The sequence below is a fragment of the Globicephala melas genome, chromosome 2 (assembly GCF_963455315.2).
Source record: "Globicephala melas chromosome 2, mGloMel1.2, whole genome shotgun sequence".
NCBI classification, from domain to species: domain Eukaryota; kingdom Metazoa; phylum Chordata; class Mammalia; order Artiodactyla; family Delphinidae; genus Globicephala; species Globicephala melas.
Genome location: NC_083315.2, coordinates 52,059,294 through 52,077,849, shown reverse-complemented (window position 1 = coordinate 52,077,849; position 18,556 = coordinate 52,059,294). Strand labels below are relative to the sequence as shown.

General features: G+C 40.2%; 1 protein-coding gene across 1 annotated transcript in view; it reads left to right on the top strand.

Moving 5' to 3' along the window:
• Nucleotides 1-9,986: 9,986 nt before the first annotated feature.
• GABRG3 (gamma-aminobutyric acid type A receptor subunit gamma3) overlaps nucleotides 9,987-18,556 on the top strand; it is a 606,363-nt gene continuing 597,793 nt past the window's right edge. The window contains exons 1-2 of the mRNA XM_030873093.2: nucleotides 9,987-10,177; nucleotides 15,191-15,339. Of these exons, the coding sequence (XP_030728953.1) occupies nucleotides 10,125-10,177; nucleotides 15,191-15,339 (202 nt within the window). The 5' untranslated portion in view covers nucleotides 9,987-10,124. The remainder of the gene's footprint in view (nucleotides 10,178-15,190; nucleotides 15,340-18,556) is intronic.

Here is an 18,556-nt window from a genome sequence, read left to right as displayed (position 1 = left end):
GTGGGAAGAAAATTAAAGATAAACATGAATTCCTGGACAATTATAGCATGGGATATACCAGAAAGCAGCTGCCTGATTGGAGTTAACATATTCTTATATGCTACATTATGCATTTTGATGGAGTAAAGATTTTATAACTTAATCCTGGCAAGCCTCAAGGAGCCTTCATTATAAGAACTAATGGTAAGCATTCAATATATTTACTTGTGGATCTAAAATGAAAAGGGTGGAAACGAGGGTAGAAGTATAGTGCACAAATGTTAAATACCATGACAGAGCAGAAAGAATTGTACTGATAAGAGGAAGAAGGAGAGAGAAAGGGGAAAATGAAACTAGTCCATTGACTGCTGTAGAGATAGTAGGTAAAAGTCAGAGTAGGGCATTCAAAACAGCCAAACTATCGAAAGGTTAGACAAGAAAAAGTATCACAAACACCAGAACAAAAACACAAAACTCCTTGTACTCCAAAAATGAAATCTAAAAAGAGCAAAGAAGACACACTATACAGAGAAAGTTGAGACCTTGTACCAAAGTAAGTCTTATTGTAAAGGTAAAGGACTTACCTCTTCTATCAAAAGGAAAATATTTTCAAGTAGGTTCATAAAGCAGAACTAAACTCTATGATACAGAAAAAACGCACACAAAAGCCAGTGATCCAAAAAGGCTAAATATAAAGGTATCAGCAAAGATATACCAGGCAAATGAAAACTAGAAGAAAGTAGAGTTTGAAATCCTGACATTGAGTATGGTAACATTCAGGCATAAAAAGATTAAACATGACAAACCACAATGCAAAGCAAAGATACAACAGTTAGAATACCTAGAAATACACCAAAAATTGTGACCATAACCCATGCAAAGTAGAAACTACAGAAGATGAAAGGAGACTGATATAAACGCATACACATTTAAAAACTTTAATATTAGGACAAAATAAGGCAAGAGAACAAAAAGTAAGCAAAGATTTAAAAAAACTAAAAATAATGGTGTAGGTCTTATGATGTATTTTGACATTGCATGCTCATAATTGATAATAGACTTTCTTCTCAAATACACTGGGACCAGCCACAAAATTAATCACATATTAAGTTACTTAGTGATATTAAGAAATATTAGTATATTTATAAAGTAGAAGGTTGATAAGTAACACTCTGATGATAAAACTAGAAATTAAAAACAAAATTTTGAAAAGTCTCTTCTAACTGGAAATTTAAAAATTCTTCTATTAATTAACACAAGGATGAAGGGAGATGCAGAAATTGTCAAATTTTCTAGAAATCAAGGGTAATTTAAAATTACACATAAAAATCTATGGGATACATTTAAGGCACATCAGAAGAAAATTCATATTCTTAAACACATATCAATACAAATGAAAAAAAAGCAAAAAAGGAATTAAATTCCCACTCAAAAATCTAGAAGTAGAACAATGAAATAAACCAAAAGAAAACACAAGGTAAGTAAAATAAAGACAAAAGCAGAATTTAATTGTATATCACATATAAAAACAGTAGATCTAACTAATGAATCAAAATTCTGGGGATTAATAAAATGAATTATACAAGCCACTTAAGAAAAAATAGGGGAACGTACACAAAATAAGAAACAAATTACATATACAGAGAAAACCAAAATGAAGTCACGAAAGACTACTTAGCACACCTTTATTCAATAACATTGAAACATAGATGAAATGGACAATTTCTTGGGGAAATTTCTTGCTGAAATTGACTCCATTAGAGATAGAAAGTTAAGGTCAATTTTCCATGGAAGAAAAAAGAGAACTTTATCAAGAAACTTCTACACATACACACACACATGCACACGCACACGTACACACAAAGAGCCCAGATGTCTTCACAGAGGAATTCTACTAAACTTTTGGAGACCTTAGAATCCCAATTTAAGTAAATTGTTTCAAAATGTAGAAAATGAAGAAAAACTTCCAAGTTTATTTTCAACTGTGTAAGAACTGTTCAATATCAGGAAATTCAATAATATAATTCAGTTATTAATCACCTATGGGGAAAATCATTTGAGTAACTCTATTGTTGCTGAAAATATGATAAATTTCAATACCCATTTCTGATTTGTTTAAAGAAAACTTCAAAATAATTATTTATGGGTATCTCCTTTCTCCTCCTTCTGTTTGTCTCTCTCTCATTGATACCCTAGAGAACTTTCTACTGTAATTTGGAATAAGAAATTTCCTCCACTACTTCCTCTATTCTTTAATTAATTAATTAATTAGTTAATCTTTGGCTGCATTGGGTCTTCGTTGCTGCGCACGAGCTTTCCCTAGTTGCAGGGAGTGGGGACTACTCTTTGCTGGGGTGTGCAGGCCTCTCATTGTGGTGGCTTCTCTTGTTGCAGAGCACGGGCTGTAGGGAACACGAGCTTCAGTAGTTGCAGCACACAGGCTCAGTAGCTGTGGTGCATGGGCTTAGTTGCTCTGCGGCATGTGGGATCTTCCTGGACCAGAGCTCGAATCCATGTCCCCTGCGTTGGCAGGTGGATTCTTAACCACTGCGCCACCAGGGAAGCCCTCCTCTATTCTTTAACATCATACTTAAAGTATTAGCTACTGGAATTAGACAAAGGAGGCATACTGGAGGCATAAAACTGGAGGACGTTGAAATAAATCTACCTCTATTTGTAGATAATGTGATAATAAACTGGAAAACACTAGAGAATCAATGATCAATTAACTCAAACATCAAGGGAATTCAGAAAGCAAGCAGGATATAAAAATAATATAAAAATTACAAACGTTTATATGCATGAATAATAACCAATTAGAGGACACTGTGGAAGAGAAAACACCATTTACCAAAGAAATAAAAAGATAAAGTTCTTACAAACAAACTTAACAAGAAATATTAAAACCTTATATGAAGTATTCATGAACAAATAGAAAAAATATTTCTTGTTATTGTAAAGGACAACTGAACATCATAAAAATGTCGATTCTCCTTAATTTATCCATGTAATAGAACTCCAATAAAACATGAAAAAAGTTTTTTTTTCTGAGGCTGTACAAGTTGAGAATAATGTTAATCTGGAAAAATTAATATGTGAGAATACTTGAAAATACTGACCAAGAAAACTAGGAGCTAACACTGGCCCAAACAGATATTAACACATAGTACAAAGTGTTTATAATTAAAATGGTTATACATATTAGTAGTAAAGCAGCCACTAGAATTAAATGAAAATTCAAAACCAGATCTAGGTACATATAGAAATTTAGTATATGATAAACTATTTAAATCATTACGGCAAAGTTGAACTTTTGAATAAGTAGTGTGGGTAGATCTGGATAACCATCTGGAAAATGTCAAAATAGCATCATGCCTCACATAATACACAAGAATGTACTCCAAATGGATTAGAGATATAAATGTAAAAAATGATCAGAATAAATCATGAGTGAATTCTTTTATAACTTGAGTGTAGGGGGAAGGTTTACAACTATGTATTTAAATTGAGATGCAATAAAATACTGATAAATTTTACTACAGAAAAGTTTTTAAAATTTGCATGATGCAAAAAATAACAAGCAAATCAAACGAAAAATGACAAGTAGGAAGAAACTATTTGCAACATATACCATGGGAAAATATAAATTCTCAAAATTTGAGGACAAGATATGAAGAAATCTTATAGAAAAATGTGCAAAGGGCATGGAAAGATAACTTGCTAAAATATAAAATGGCCATAAACATTATAAAATGTTCAATATTACTCATAACAGGAAAAATGCAAATTAGAACTATGTTGAGATACCATTTCTCACCTCAGTTCAAAGCAATGATATTTTAATACAGTTAGATCATGTTTTCTAAATATTATTTTTAATTAAAAGAACAAGGGAGAAAGTATGGATTCAAGGGCTGAGAAAAAGAAATTATGAGTGAGCCTGGAAAATCTTCTTGTACAAGAAAGTAAGGACGTGCTCAAAAATACATTAGAGATATGCTAAAAGGAGTCAGGTGTCAGCTTGAAGCGGCCCCTACTGTCTAAATCTTGGATAACTTGAGAATAACAGTAAATAAGAATAGTAATGGACTAAAATGTATTAAGACAAAAAGTCATGAGTCCATACTAAAAATAGTAAGAGAGGAAGAGGGAAAGCGCTTCCTCACAATATAATACCAATTCATAAATGCAGAAGAAACAATCGAGTTAGCAAATCTCCATTTTACAACCAGCAGGCAAGAATCACCAATGAAAGCTAAAACTAAAATGGTTAAATATTCTTAAAGAGCTCCCTCCAAAGAATATTTAACAATATAAAATGAAAAAAAGCAACTTCACAGGGGAGAAGGCTGGCAGTTACCAACTTAACCAAGGGATCAACATGACCCATAGTAGGACAAATCAGCATTATGTGCCCCCGACGTGATACTCTGAGAAAAGCAACATTACTTATATCGTATCTCTGCCAAAAATACATAACCTGAATCTGATCAGGAGGAAACAGCAGATAGACTCAATCTGAGCTGCATTCTACAAAATCACTTTCTGCTATGGATATTGTCACGATGTTATGAAAGACCATGAAAGGCCAAGGAACTGCTCTAGATTAAAGGCACACTAAAAGGTCACAATAACTGACAATAATTGTGTCATCTGAATAGGATCTTGGACTATGTGGGGGAAATATTAAAGATGTAAATGGACCAATTAACAAAATTGCTGTAGATTATACTATATGGAAATTTTTGTATTATTCTTATACATTTCTTTTTAAACTTGTGAATATTTCATATTAAGTAGTTTTCGAAGATTGGGGAAACTTTACAAGCTGACTTATATGGAAATGCAAAGAGCCTAGAACAGCCAAAAGAATAAATTCAGAGTACTAAGAAATAAATATTAAGAACAATTTTAAAGCTATAGAAATAAAAAAAAATGGTAATGATGCAAGTTTAGACAAATAGATCAAGAGAACAGAGCTCAGAAAAAAATGCATTCATATATGGTCACCTGATTTATATAAGTTGAGTGGTAAAAAGATGGTGTTTTAAATAAATCATGCTAGAGAAATTGGTTATATCAGTATGGAAGTAAATAAACATTGACTCATAAATAAAATCACACACTAAAGTTAATTAGAAATGAAACCTAGACCTAAAAGGAGCTTTCTTATTAAAGCTTTTAGAAGAAAACATAGTAGACTATTTTTATAACCTCTGGTTAGGCAATGATTTGTTAAATAGGATGCAAAGCAATAATGTTAATAAAAGACACTATTTGCAGAAAGTAAAGGCAAGCCATCAACTGAGAGAAGCTATTCATCACACACATTAAAGGACTCATATCAAGAATACAAGAAGCTTCTATAAACAAAAAGAAGACAAACAGCCTAGTTTAAAAATGGGGAAGAGACTTGAATGATACTTCGTAAAAGAAGATATTTTAATGGCTGGCAAGACTTTGAAAGGAGCTTAATGAAATTAAAACCAGAATGAAATATCAGAATGGCTATAATCAAGAAGAATGACAAGGCCACATTTCACGGCTATGTATGGAGCTCATACAGAGCCAATAGGTGGTAATAGATACCGCTACTTTGGAAATCTCTTTAGTAATGTTTATGATCACTAAACATACACCTTCCCTGTGATCTAAAAAATTTTTTTAGTCAGATAACCAAGAGAAATCAGCACATATGCCCACCAAAAGACATGTACGAATATGTTCATGTCAGCTAAATATTGTGTGCTATACTGAATACCACAGTGAAACACCACGCGCAGAATAAGAAGTAATGGATGCCTGCTACCTGCAGCAACATGGATGCATCTGAACCACATTATGTAGGATGAGAGCCAGCAGTTACATAGAACACACTACACAAGTCTATGTGAGATTCAAGAGCAGGCAAAACCAGTCTGTTGTGATGGAACATGGAATAGTGGTTACCAGGGTCGGTGGTGGCAGTGAAGCTAGCTCAGCACCCGGGAGGGGGCACCGGAAAAATGTTCTGTATCTTAATCTGGACAATAGACACATGTTATTCTTACACATGTGGTATATACATACGTAAAAATTCACTGAGCCATACTTTTAAGACGAGTGCATTTTGTTGTATGTGTATTATCCTTTGATAATAAAATTATTTAAAAGTTGAGAAGAGAAAGTTTTTTTTAAACCACGAAACATCATTATACAATTCAGAAGTAAAGTTTTGAGAGTGGAGGAGATTTTATTCAAACAGAAAACCCAGAAGCAATGAAGAATAAGATCAGCTGATGCAGCAGTTCAGTTTTATTCAGCACCACATCTCGCTAGTTCCTACGCGCCTGTAGGAGGTGAAGTGAGGCCAGGCAAGGAATTCTGAGAGGTATTTCTTGAAGAAGCCGCAAGAGGATCCCTAGCCCAGGCAGTCAGTCTCGCCGCCCACTCGGGCTCCCTCCCTCCTCCTGCCAGACGCAGCGGCCAGCCCAGGTCTTCTTGGGAAACCTTGAGTCTGAATCAAATGTCAGCCCTCGAAACAAACAGCAAGCATAGCTAGAGGATGTTCGATATTCACAGAAGTGCATGTGCTCCAACCCTTACCTGTTTCTTAGGTTACTTTTTATTTACCCTTTCCTGAGAACTTGGGGAATGGAATGCAAATGCCGGGCGCCAAGTGGAACCGAACTGTCAGCTTCTCTACTGCTAAAGATGGAGAGGACAGAGGCAAAAAATAAAATAAAATAAAAAAGGAGAGTGAGCACTGCGCATGCTCCGTAAAGCATTTCTTTCCCCCCCTTCCCTCCCTCCCTTTCTATTTGCTTCCCCCACCCTCCCTCGGTCAAGCTGGGCCAGGCAGGAAAATAAGCCAGAAAGCTTTTCTTTTGAAGATTCTAGATTCTTGACCTTGAATTTTGCTTTCACACTTCTGCCCAGAAAGCTTGCTTTGAATTTGCCTTTCCTCAACTCATTTAGCTTTAAAAAAATAAAATAAAATCTTGTTCCAGGCAGCACCATGGGAAGGGGGGCTTTCTATGGTAAAATGTTCAACTCTATCAAGTTGACCCACTAAGTCTAATAAATGGGGCCAAGTACCAGAAGAGATCATGCTACACTCATTCATGATAACAACAGATTGAAAATATGCAAGAAAGGAAAAGACTAAACAACAAAGGGATGTAAAAAGAACATCACATTTTCTTTCCCACTGTTTGTGTTGTAAAAACTTCATTGGACAGTTCTCACTATACTGATATTTTGCAAAAACATTCAAGTATCAGTCTGTTCTATTACAAACAACTTGTAAGCATTTGTACGCATGCTCAAATAATAAAGAATACAGCAAGGAATCTGAAACTTTGCTCAAAGAACCAAACAATAAATGTTTACTGAGCTCCTATTCATCTGAGAAGTAGTATGGCATAGTGATTAAGAGATGTTGGAGCCTGCTACCTGGGTGTTAACTCCCAGTCCTCAACCTCCTAGCTGTGTGATCTTAGGGAAATGACTTAACTTCTCTGTGTGTTTTCTCCATCTTTGAAATGGGAATAGTATCATGAGAGTTAAAATTAGTTCATTTATATAAAACTTTCACATTAGCCCTGGGCCCCTATTATGTTATCAATGTCTGTTATCTTACCCAAGTTCCTATTACTGTGTTTAAAATTGAGTCATAGATGAATTGTTTCTTTTTACATGCAGTTTTCTTGCAGCGCACATAAGAAGTATGTGGAGACTTGACATATTTCTATAAGCAATTAACGAATGATAAGTCATCATCTAACTGATTTTTAAAAAAATAAATTTATTTATTTATTTTTGGCTGCATTGGGTCTTCATTGCTGTGCATGGGCTTTCTCTAGTTGCAGTGAGTGGGGGCCACTCTTTGTTGCAGTACGCGGGCTTCTCATTGTGGTGGCTTCTCTTGTTGCGAAGCATGAGTTCTAGGTGTGCGGGCTTCAGTAGTTGTGGCATGCAGCCTCAGTAGTTGTGACACACAGGCTTAGTTGCTCTGCAGCATGTGGGACCTTCCCCGACCAGGGCTTGGAACCGGTGTCCCCTGCATTGGCAGGCATATTCTTAACCACTGCACCACCAGGCAAGTCCCCATCTAACTGATTTTTAAAGTGCTCAGCTGCAGTGTGGGATAGAGAAAATGAAAGATTAGGACAGAGTATGATAAAGGCTCATACTCCCCTGAAGCTGGGAGAAGTGTTAAAGGTGTTGAAAGTGGCAGAATGTAGGAATGTTGGAAGTCTTCTTTTTTTTTTTAATATTTTATTTATTTATTTATTTTTTACATCTTTATTGGAGTATAATTGCTTTACAATGGTGTGTTAGTTTCTGCTTTATAACAAAGTGAATCAGTTATACATACGTTCCCATATCTCTTCCCTCTTGTGTCTCCCTCCCTCCTACCCTCCCTATCCCACCCCTCCAGGCAGTCACAAAGCACCGAGCTGATCTCCCTGTGCTATGCGGCTGCTTCCCACTAGCTATCTACCTTACGTTTGGTAGTGTATAGGGTAAGCTGTGACAAAGAGAGAGAGAGGCATGGAAGTCTTCATAGTGTCAGGACCTGAGTGAGAGAGCTGTGGAAGGCAGGGGAGGATGTCAGAAGGAGTCCTGGGAAGAAATGAGCTGGAGCGAGCTCAAGGCGACACAGAGACAGATAGAGACAGGAAGATGGCAATGCAAAGAAGGCCACAGCTCCACTGTTAATATATATATATCCTCATCACTAACAACTTCACTCTACTTCATGACCACGTTCATGTTGTTGAACCCAGAAATAAGAGGGAAACACCAGGCAATTTTCAACTTACCCTTGCATATATCCTGTGAACAAAGCTGTTTGACAATATATTAAAGAAACATCACATCTTTATAATTCTATGAATAGTAGTTCAAAATAAAAAAAATACTTAATAAGAACTATCTTTTTTTCTCCAATATAAAAGCCAACTTCTTAGTGGATGTACTCTAAGGTACTCTGACACTGTAATTCTTATATGGTGAAAGACTAACATTCTTAATGATTATTACTAATGAAAACATAAATGCAATTTTCAGTCTGTGAGTCTTTGAAAAGCTATTGAATGAAGTGCGCTTCATAGTTCAACCACATGGAACGTCTTTTGCTCTTTTATCTAGGTAGGGATCTTTGTCTCCTACCTTCAACACCTTTTTCACCACTGCTGTTTATTGGTATATATTAGTCTCTGTGTGCGAAAGGTACACAGCTTTTTTCCAAATACTCCCCAGCAAGCCACTTTTCCTTGCAGAATCTCAGCAGTGTGCGGAAGGGGTTCAGTCGATTTAGCACAACGTGTGCGAAGGAAGGGCTTCTCAGCAGACCGTCTCGCTCCTTCGCCAGGGTGCCTAGGTAGGGACGCTCTGGGAGGTCAGGGAGCGCGGAGAACCGCTACCTAGTGTTGAATTGCGGGGAGGAGGGCATCCCGTCGGGATCGAGGGCTCTTTTCGGACTACCGGGTGCCTATTCCGGGCCCTCCCTCAGGCTCTCGGAGGGATCCCTGAGCCTCCCCGCCCCCGCCCCCGCCCCTGCCGGGCCCCGCCCCCTTCCTGGCTCAAACTACGGGTCCTTTCAAACCTAGCTTTCTTCGCCTCGCGCATTGTCAAACGTGTAATTGGGGGAACTCCACCCAGCCGGGGCCTCCTCGGAGTCGCTGCCAGAGTAGCGGCCGCCTCCCCGCCCCCACCCCGGAGCGCACGGCGGCCGCACAGAGCGCGCAGAGCCCACCGCCCTGGCAGCGGCGCGCGGCGCGGCTCGCGGCTCAGGGCGGGGTGGGCTGCTGCGGGCCGCGGGTCTTCTGGGCCAGGGACCGCCCGCAGCCACCTGCTCCCGCCTGCTGGCTGCGCGGACCTGGCGCCGGTGCGCGGGCGGGGGCTGTGCGCCGCGGGGACCGGGTGTCCCGCGTGAGCCAGGCGGAGCCGCGCGCAGACCCGCCGGCCGTCGGGGGCGCGGCCGGCCGCCAGAGCCCGCACCTGTCCCGCCGCGGCGGCCCGGCACCCGAGTCGCGCCACGTTCGGCGACATCGGAGGCAGCGAGGGCACGGAGAACCGGCGGAGGCGAGGCCCGCGACCCGGAGGAAGCCGCGCGCGGCCCGAGGCCTCGGACCCTGAGCCCCACGTTCCACGGCACCATGGCCCCAAAGCTGCTGTTGCTCCTCTGCCTGTTCTCGGGCTTGCACGCACGGTAAGTGGCGCCCGGGCTCCGCATCTCCGGAGGCTCCGAGACTGGAGGGAGGGCGGCGGGGGGCGCTGTCCCCCGGCCCCAAGTCGCCGGCGCGCCTCGCCGTCCGTCGTCTGGGCTGCGGCATATCCTGCCAGGGCCGCGGGGAGGAGACGGGAAGTCGGCCGGCACCCTACCTGTCCCATCTACCCCGGACATGGCCATCTGCCTCTCCGGGCTGGGCGACTGCAGCCTTCTCTGCAGCCTGAAACATGGGGACTCTGAGATTAATGGGCTCTTCTCCTGAAGCTTTTAGGATCTGGTGGTTTTGAGGGGTTTTGAAAACCAACATCATAGGGGAAAGCCTGTGTCTACCTCCTACCCCTCCCCCAAGTGTTTCAGCGCTGTGCGCGCGCGCGCGCGCACACACACACACAGCACACACAGCAACATTCTGTATCATTTTCATCACTGAAATTTCCCAAGACCCAGGAGTTACGGTTTCCTACCTGCCCAGTTTAAACCGGTCTTTGTGAGGAGCAGCCGGGCTGGAGGCAGGTGGAGGAGGACTGGGGCAAGGTGGACAGCTGAGAGCCCTGCTTCTCAGAAAGGATTTTCTTCCCAGGTCCTGCGAGCACACGCACAGTACACATATGCACCCCTTCTACATGAGCCACTTTCACACACGGGAGCATGCACAAACCTACCCCTATAAAGCAAGCATGTTGAAATTGATAATGTTATCTACCTAGTAACTGTAAGAAATTACCTCACCATAGATACCCCAACCTTCCTCCCAGGACACCAACCACCTAATGGGAGCTTAGAAATGCTCCAGGAAGAGATGAAGATGGCTCATGAGGGTGGAAAGACAGTGAGACCAGAGGGGTTAAACACTGTTGCTGTGAATATAACTGGAGATTCTGGGTTTGGTTCCTTTAATTCTGTCTCGGGCTAGATCTGTAGCCCAGAACTTGAAGACTGCCCTGTGCTTTACAAATTAGAGCAGCTCCCTTCCTCCCATCCCGCTCACCACCCCAAGAATCTCAGGGCATCCCTACCCCCAAAACACTTTTGTTTTGACACCATCTTCATTTCCTAGATCTGGGAGCTAGAAAACTAGAGAGCCTTCCTGTGGGCTATAAACCCTGCAGTTGTTAATAGGCAATACCTGGAGGTCTTGCATGTTCATTCACATTTGTGAAGTACCAAAGAACTAGGAAGGTACATTAACAAATCCTACAAGACGTGAATGTGAATGGGTCATAGTTCTCCCTCCCTACCTTTGACAGACCCTGAGGAAGAAAGTCCTGGCCCTCCCCACCGCACACTGCTGGTCTTTGCTAAGAGTTGAGAGTGAGAAAGGGAGATTGTGTGTGCTGGGGAAGGCAGACTCATGGCAGCTCTTCCAATCAGGCTGCACACTCCTTGGGCCTTCAACTGAAGTTTCTTCCTGTCTAAGGAGCTAGCTGGGAAGGGAGATAGGAGTGCACTCTCTGAGGTTGATCATGCCTGGATGTATCTCTTTTTAGAAGCAGACAACACCAGGCACAATGTGGAGGTCCCAGGTCATATACAGATCTGAGGTTATATCTAATCGACCTTCCTGTTGCCACCGACTGGATGCAGTGACCTGCAGTTCAGGGTTAGATAATCAGCTGTTTATAGATACATGTTAGAAGGAAACCCGCTATTGTCTTCATTACTTTATGTGCTTAGTAGGAAGGTATCTGGGTGGCTAACTTGAAGTGCTCAGGTGTCTAGGGATTCCCAAACACACATACAATCTCTGGGGATTCTTCATCCTTTCATTTTGCCAAGGCAGGTGTAACAACTTTAATATGTTCTATGTCTGGGTTGATTCCATGGCCTTGATAATAGAGGTTGCATATCAGTTGAAAAAAAATCCAAGTTTTAAACTAATTTTGTTGCTGTATACCTCTCCTTTGAAAGTGTCTTTGCTCTTTGAATGGGTTTTACAGACATGTAAAGTAATCTGATGTCCAGCATCACCTTTCAAAACTGTTATTAAGTCTTAGAGGGTTCTCATTTGCACTCTGGCATGCCTTCCTGGTGTTGAAGAGCCCTAGAGAAGGCTCTGACAGTTGTGCTCCATGGTGATGGCTTGGCAGCTCCGTGGAGAGAAAATAACCCATTCTGACACCTATGGAGGAGCTTATTCTACATTAAAACACATTAAGTCACACCTGGACCTTGGTGATACCATAAGCGGATGGCTAACTGCTTTCTGAGGTTTAGGAGCTCCTTTTTATGTTTATAGATACATCCAACTTTGTCTCTGTCCTTGTAGCTGAAGAGAATATGTAAGACATGAAAATACTATATGATGGCTGAGCTGTCACTACATCACCAATTTGTTTTTAAGAAAAATGTAATGATGGTGTTTAGGACCCAACAATCCTGATAACATAACACTGATTAAGATTATATATAACCCACTTAGAATTTAGAAAAATAGAATATTTTTGTTTTATTCACGTTCTGGTGAGTCCCTGAGATTGGGTTTTCATCAAAGGGAGGATTTTCCTTTGGGCTGGTGGTCCGGCACTAGCACTGGGAAGCTTCGATTTCATTCTCTGAAGTCCTGCAGCAAACTGACATGGCATCAAGATTGGGAGGAGCCCAGTGTCGGCCCAGAGCATCGCTGCCTGTGTGCTGCCCGCTGTCCCCCCCAACCCAGCCACAGAGCCACGAGTGTCCCATTTTTACCTCCCGAAGGGGAAGGGGCAGGAGAGGATGCTGCAGCTGTTCCTTTCTTTGTCTCCTCCCTCACCTACACTGAGCTAAGAAGCTTACGCAATTTCAGGAAAACCCTCTCATCACCACTTGACTGCTAGAGGGAGAATTAGTCTCATAATACCTGTTATTGACATAGCTCAAAGTATTTTTCAGAAACTAAGGCTGTGTATACAGAAAACTGATGAAGAGTTAGTGTGCTCCTTCTGTGAACATATGAGTGTTGGGGCAAGAGAAGATACAGGGCATGGAGAGCATGGTCTGGTCTGTGCTGGTGAGCTGTCTCTGGGGATGAGGGAGGGGAGGGGAGGGGAAGAGACAGACAGCAGAGGAAGAGAGGACCGCACTGTGGGCGAGTTGGAAGGAGTCCTGAGGATGCTGTATGTGATCCTCCCAGGTGATCTGTCTCTCTGTCCATAGTCTCCCAAGTGTTTTTGCTGTGGACTGAATTGCCAGGTCCTGTGGGCAATGGTTGGCTCCCAGCAATCCATGTCCTGCAGAACCTGCTTCCACCCACTTTTTTGTAAGATGATAAAATTAACATTCCTGACAATATTCCTGATAAAATAAAATATTCTGCATTTAAAATTCTGTAGTGTTATTTATAAAACATCAGGCTTACAAATAATGAAATGAAGTATATCAGTTCTTGAATATGTGTCCCAAATTTTACAAGTTCCTATTGATGGTGAATATTCAGTGTGAAAAAAATCCACGGCAACTTATAGTTCCTATGGATGATTTATTCTAAACTTCCAGTCAAGAAATAGAATTATAGTTTAATATCAGCCCAGGAAAAAATTAAAAGATGTCAATCTTTGAGATATATGCCATATATTTATTATCAAAACTTCATGTAAGTGTATATATTCATATAGGACTAGACTGACACTGTTCTGATCTATGTTAAGGCTAGTTAACACTCATAAAAAGACTCATGTACATATGACACATACATAGATTATACAGATGTTATATATTATAGTTACATGTTATATTATGTAAGTATATATATATGATTCTGAGGCGTTAGACAAAGCAGAGATAATAAACTTTAAAAAGTTTATTCTTTTCATTTATTTCATGTTCATTACAGATAATTTAGACCATTCTAGAAACTAACTTAAAGACACACGTCCCAGAACACAACTGCCCTGAGATGTTGTTGCCATTTTGGCTCCCATCTGGGAAGCTAATCAGAAATGAGCTCATACTCAGGACAAATAAACCTCAATGCAATTTTCTGTTCTATATTTTGTTCTCTTTTGTGAAGAAAAAAAGTCATTACGGTGCACCCACTGACAAGCCATAAAGGAAGAAGGTTGCTTGTTTGTGTGATGAGCTTTTTTGCCCCGGTAAATGGCAGGCCCCCTGGAAGTGCTACTTTGAAGAGAAGACTCTGCTCTTTTCAGGCCTGGATGGCTGTGTTGCTGAGATGGCCTCACTCACTAAGGAAGCTAGCTTGTCATTTTGAGACCTCTCCATTCGAGTACTCCTGTGAGCAGGTATCACCCAGGAGAGGCGCCTGTCAGGCTCAGCCCTGCTCAGGAGAGACTCAGATATGCTCAGCGTTCATTTGGACACATTTATTAAAGGGCCAAATGGTAAAGACATATTAGAAAGGTTTTAATTTTTAATGTCTGTATTAGCCTGCTCTGTAAGAGATGAATCAGTTTGTGTGGTAGGAGGCATGTAAAATCACCAGAGGATGTCTACCAACCAATATCGCTGTTCGTTGGCACCCCACATGGGTGCTGGCCAAGCATACCACCTCCTCGTATCCCTGTGTCTGCCTAGACCAAAGGTGCTAGTCTCCATGAGAAGCACAGAGTCAGATTCAACAATTTTCAGTGAGTGTATTCTGAAGAAGCTGTTCTTACCTTCAACTAAAATGAGGTCTTGGCAGTGGGGAGTGGAAACAGCAAGATGTTTGTGCCTTGACCTTCAGAGGTTCTCAAGGTTGATCCAAGGAAGGCTGACTCTGCTGGTTGGCCTTCATGCATTGAGTTATTATGATGTCTATGGTTTAACATGGACATGGAATCATTTTGTGACATTTAATGAAAACATCATGCTATGTTAATAGTACTATCATTCTTGTTGGATTCTTTCTTATTTGTGTTTTGTTTTACTTTTTTAATTTTAGAGATAATCTATTGGTTGGGATGAGTGTACTAGGGCCTTTCTACCTATTTCAGTGGTGCTTGGGTGAGCCAAAGCTTGACACTTCCTGGAGCCATTGCTACAACTTATATGTCATACTTTGTGCCATAATTACAGATCCAGAAAGGTGGAAGAGGATGAATATGAAGATTCTTCATCAAACCAAAAGTGGGTCTTGGCTCCAAAATCCCAAGATACAGATGTGACTCTTATTCTCAACAAGTTGCTGAGAGAATATGATAAGAAGCTGAGGCCTGATATTGGAAGTGAGTGTTGATGTTTGTTATTCCAGTAGGAAACATACTGTAATATATTTTTAAAGTTTTTATTTTAAATAATTATAAAATCACAGGAAGTTGCAAAGGTAGTGCAGTCACACAATTTGTGGGTATCAAACCAGGAGTTGACATTGGTACAGTGTGTGTACGTGGCTCCACATCATCTTGTCATGTGTGGATCTGTGTAATGACCACTATAATTGAGATGCAGAACTGTTTTATCACCATGAAGATTCCCCTCCTCCAAAATTTCTAACCCATCAGCCACTAATTTGGTCTCTATTTCCGTATTTTTGTCATTTTGAGAATGTTGCGTATGTGCACTCATTCAGTACGTGACCTTTTGAGATTGGCTTTTCTTCCCTCAGCAAAATGATTTTGAGATCCATTCAAGTTGTTGCCTATATCAGTAGTTTGCTTTTTTTATTGCTAAGCAATCTTCCATGGTATGGATAGACAAAAGTTTGATTAATGTTTATTGAGGAACATTTTGGTTGTTTCCAGGTTTGGACTATTACAAATAAATGACTGTGTGCATTTCTATGCAGGTAATTTGCATGGACATAAGATTTTATTCTCTGGGATAAATGCCCAGGAGTACGATTGCTAGGTCCTATGATAAATGTTGGTTTAATTATTTTTAAGAAACTGTCAAACTCTTTTCCAAACTTTCTGTACCATTTTCTATCCCAACATCATTATGTGAGAGATCTTCACCAGCAATTGGTATTGTCACTATTTTTTTATTAACATCTTTATTGGGGTATAATTGCTTTACAATGGTATGTTAGTTTCTGCTTTATAACAAAGTGAATCAGTTATACATATACATATGTTCCCATATCTCTTCCCTCTTACATCTCCCTCCCTCCCACCCTCCCTATCCCACCTCTCCAGGCGGTCACAAAGCACCGAGCTGATATCCCTGTGCTATGCGGCTGCTTCCCACTAGCTATCTACCTTACATTTGGTAGTGTATATATGTCCATACCTCTCTCTTGCTTTGTCACAGCACACCCTTCCCCCTCCCCATATCCTCAAGTCCGTTCTCCAGTAGGTCTGTGTCTTTATTCCTGTCTTACCCCTGGGTTCTTCATGACATATTTTTTTCCCTAAATTCCATATATATGTGTTAGCATACGGTATTTGTCTTTCTCTTTCTGACTTACTTCACTCTGTATGACAGATTCTAGGTCTATCAACCTCATTACAAATAGCTCAATTTTGTTTCTTTTTATGACTGAGTAATATTCCATTGTATATATGTGCCACATCTTCTTTATCCATTCATCCGATGATGGGCACTTAGGTTGTTTCCATCTCTGGGCTATTGTAAATAGAGCTGCAATGAACATTTTGGTACATGACTCTTTTTGAATTTTGGTTTTCTCAGGGTATATGCCCAGTAGTGGGATTGCTGGGTCATATGGTAGTTCTATTTATAGTTTTTTAAGGAACCTCCATACTGTTCTCCATAGGGGCTGTACACATTCCCACCAGCAGTGCAGGAGTGTTCCCTTTTCTCCACACCCTCTCCAGCATTTATTGTTTCTAGATTTTTTGATGATGACCATTCTGACTGGTGTGAGATGATATCTCATTGTAGTTTTGATTTGCATTTCCCTATTGATTAATGATGTTGAGCATTCTTTCATGTGTTTGTTGGCAGTCTGTATATCTTCTTTAGAGAAATGTCTATTTAGGTTTTCTGCCCATTTTTGGATTGGGTTGTTTGTTTTTCTGTTATTGAGCTGCATGAGTTGCTTGTAAATTTTGGAAATTAATCCTTTGTCAGTTGCTTCATTTGCAAATATTTTCTCCCATTCTGCGGGTTGTCTTTTGGTTTTGTTTATGGCTTCCTCTGCTGTGCAAAAGCTTTGAAGTTTCATTAGGTCCCATTTGTTTATTTTTATTTCCATTTCTCTAGGAGGTGGGTCAAAAAGGATCTTGCTGTGATTATGTCATAGAGTGTTCTGCCTCTGTTTTCCTCTAAAAGTTTGAGAGTTTCTGGCCTTACATTTAGGTCTTTAATCCATTTTGAGCTTGTTTTTGTGTATGGTGTTAGGGAGTGATCTAATCTCATACTTTTACATGTACCTGTCCAGTTTTCCCAGCATCACTTACTGAAGAGGCTGTCCTTGCTCCACTGTACATTCCTGCCTCCTTTATCAAAGGTAAGGTGACCATATTTGCGTGGGTTTATCTCTGGGCATTCTATCCTGTTCCATTGATCTATCTTTCTGTTTTTGTGCCAGTACCAAACTGTCTTGATTACTGTAGCTTTGTAGTATAGTCTGAAGTCAGGGAGCCTGATTCTTCCAGCTCCGTTTTTCGTTCTCAAGATTGCTTTGGCTATTCGGGGTCTTTTGTGTTTCCATACAAATTGTGAAATTTTTTGTTCTAGTTCTGTGAAAAATGCCAGTGGTAGTTTGATAGGGATTGCATTGAATCTATAGATTGCTTTGGGTAGTAGAGTCATTTTCACAATGTTGATTCTTCCAATCCAAGAACATGGTATATCTCTCCATCTGTTTGTATCATCTTTAATGTCTTTCATCAGTGTCTTATAATTTTATGCATACAGGTCTTTTGTCTCCTTAGGTAGGTTTATTCCTATATATTTTATTCTTTTTGTTGCAATGGTAAATGGGAGTGTTTTCTTGATTTCACTTTCAGATTTTTCATCATTAGTATATAGGAATGCCAGAGATTTCTGTGCATTAATTTTGTATCCTGCTACTTTACCAAATTCATTGATTAGCTCTAGTAGTTTTCTGGTAGCATCTTTAGGATTCTCTGTGTATAGTATCATGTCATCTGCAAACAGTGACAGCTTTACTTCTTCTTTTCTGATTCGGATTCCTTTTATTTCCTTTTCCTCTCTGATTGCTGTGGCTAAAACATCCAAAACTATATTGAATAAGAGTGGTGAGAGTGGGCAACCTTGTCTTGTTCCTGATCTTAGTGGAAATTCTTTCAGTTTTTCACCTTTGAGGATGATGTTGGCTGTGGGTTTGTCATATATGGCCTTTATTATGTTGAGGAAAGTTCCCTCTATGCCTACTTTCTGCAGGGTTTTCATCATATATGGGTATTGAATTTTGTCAAAAGATTTCTCTGCATCTATTGAGATGATCATATGGTTTTTCTCCTTCAATTTGTTAATGGTTTATCACATTGATTGATTTGTGTATATTGAAGAATC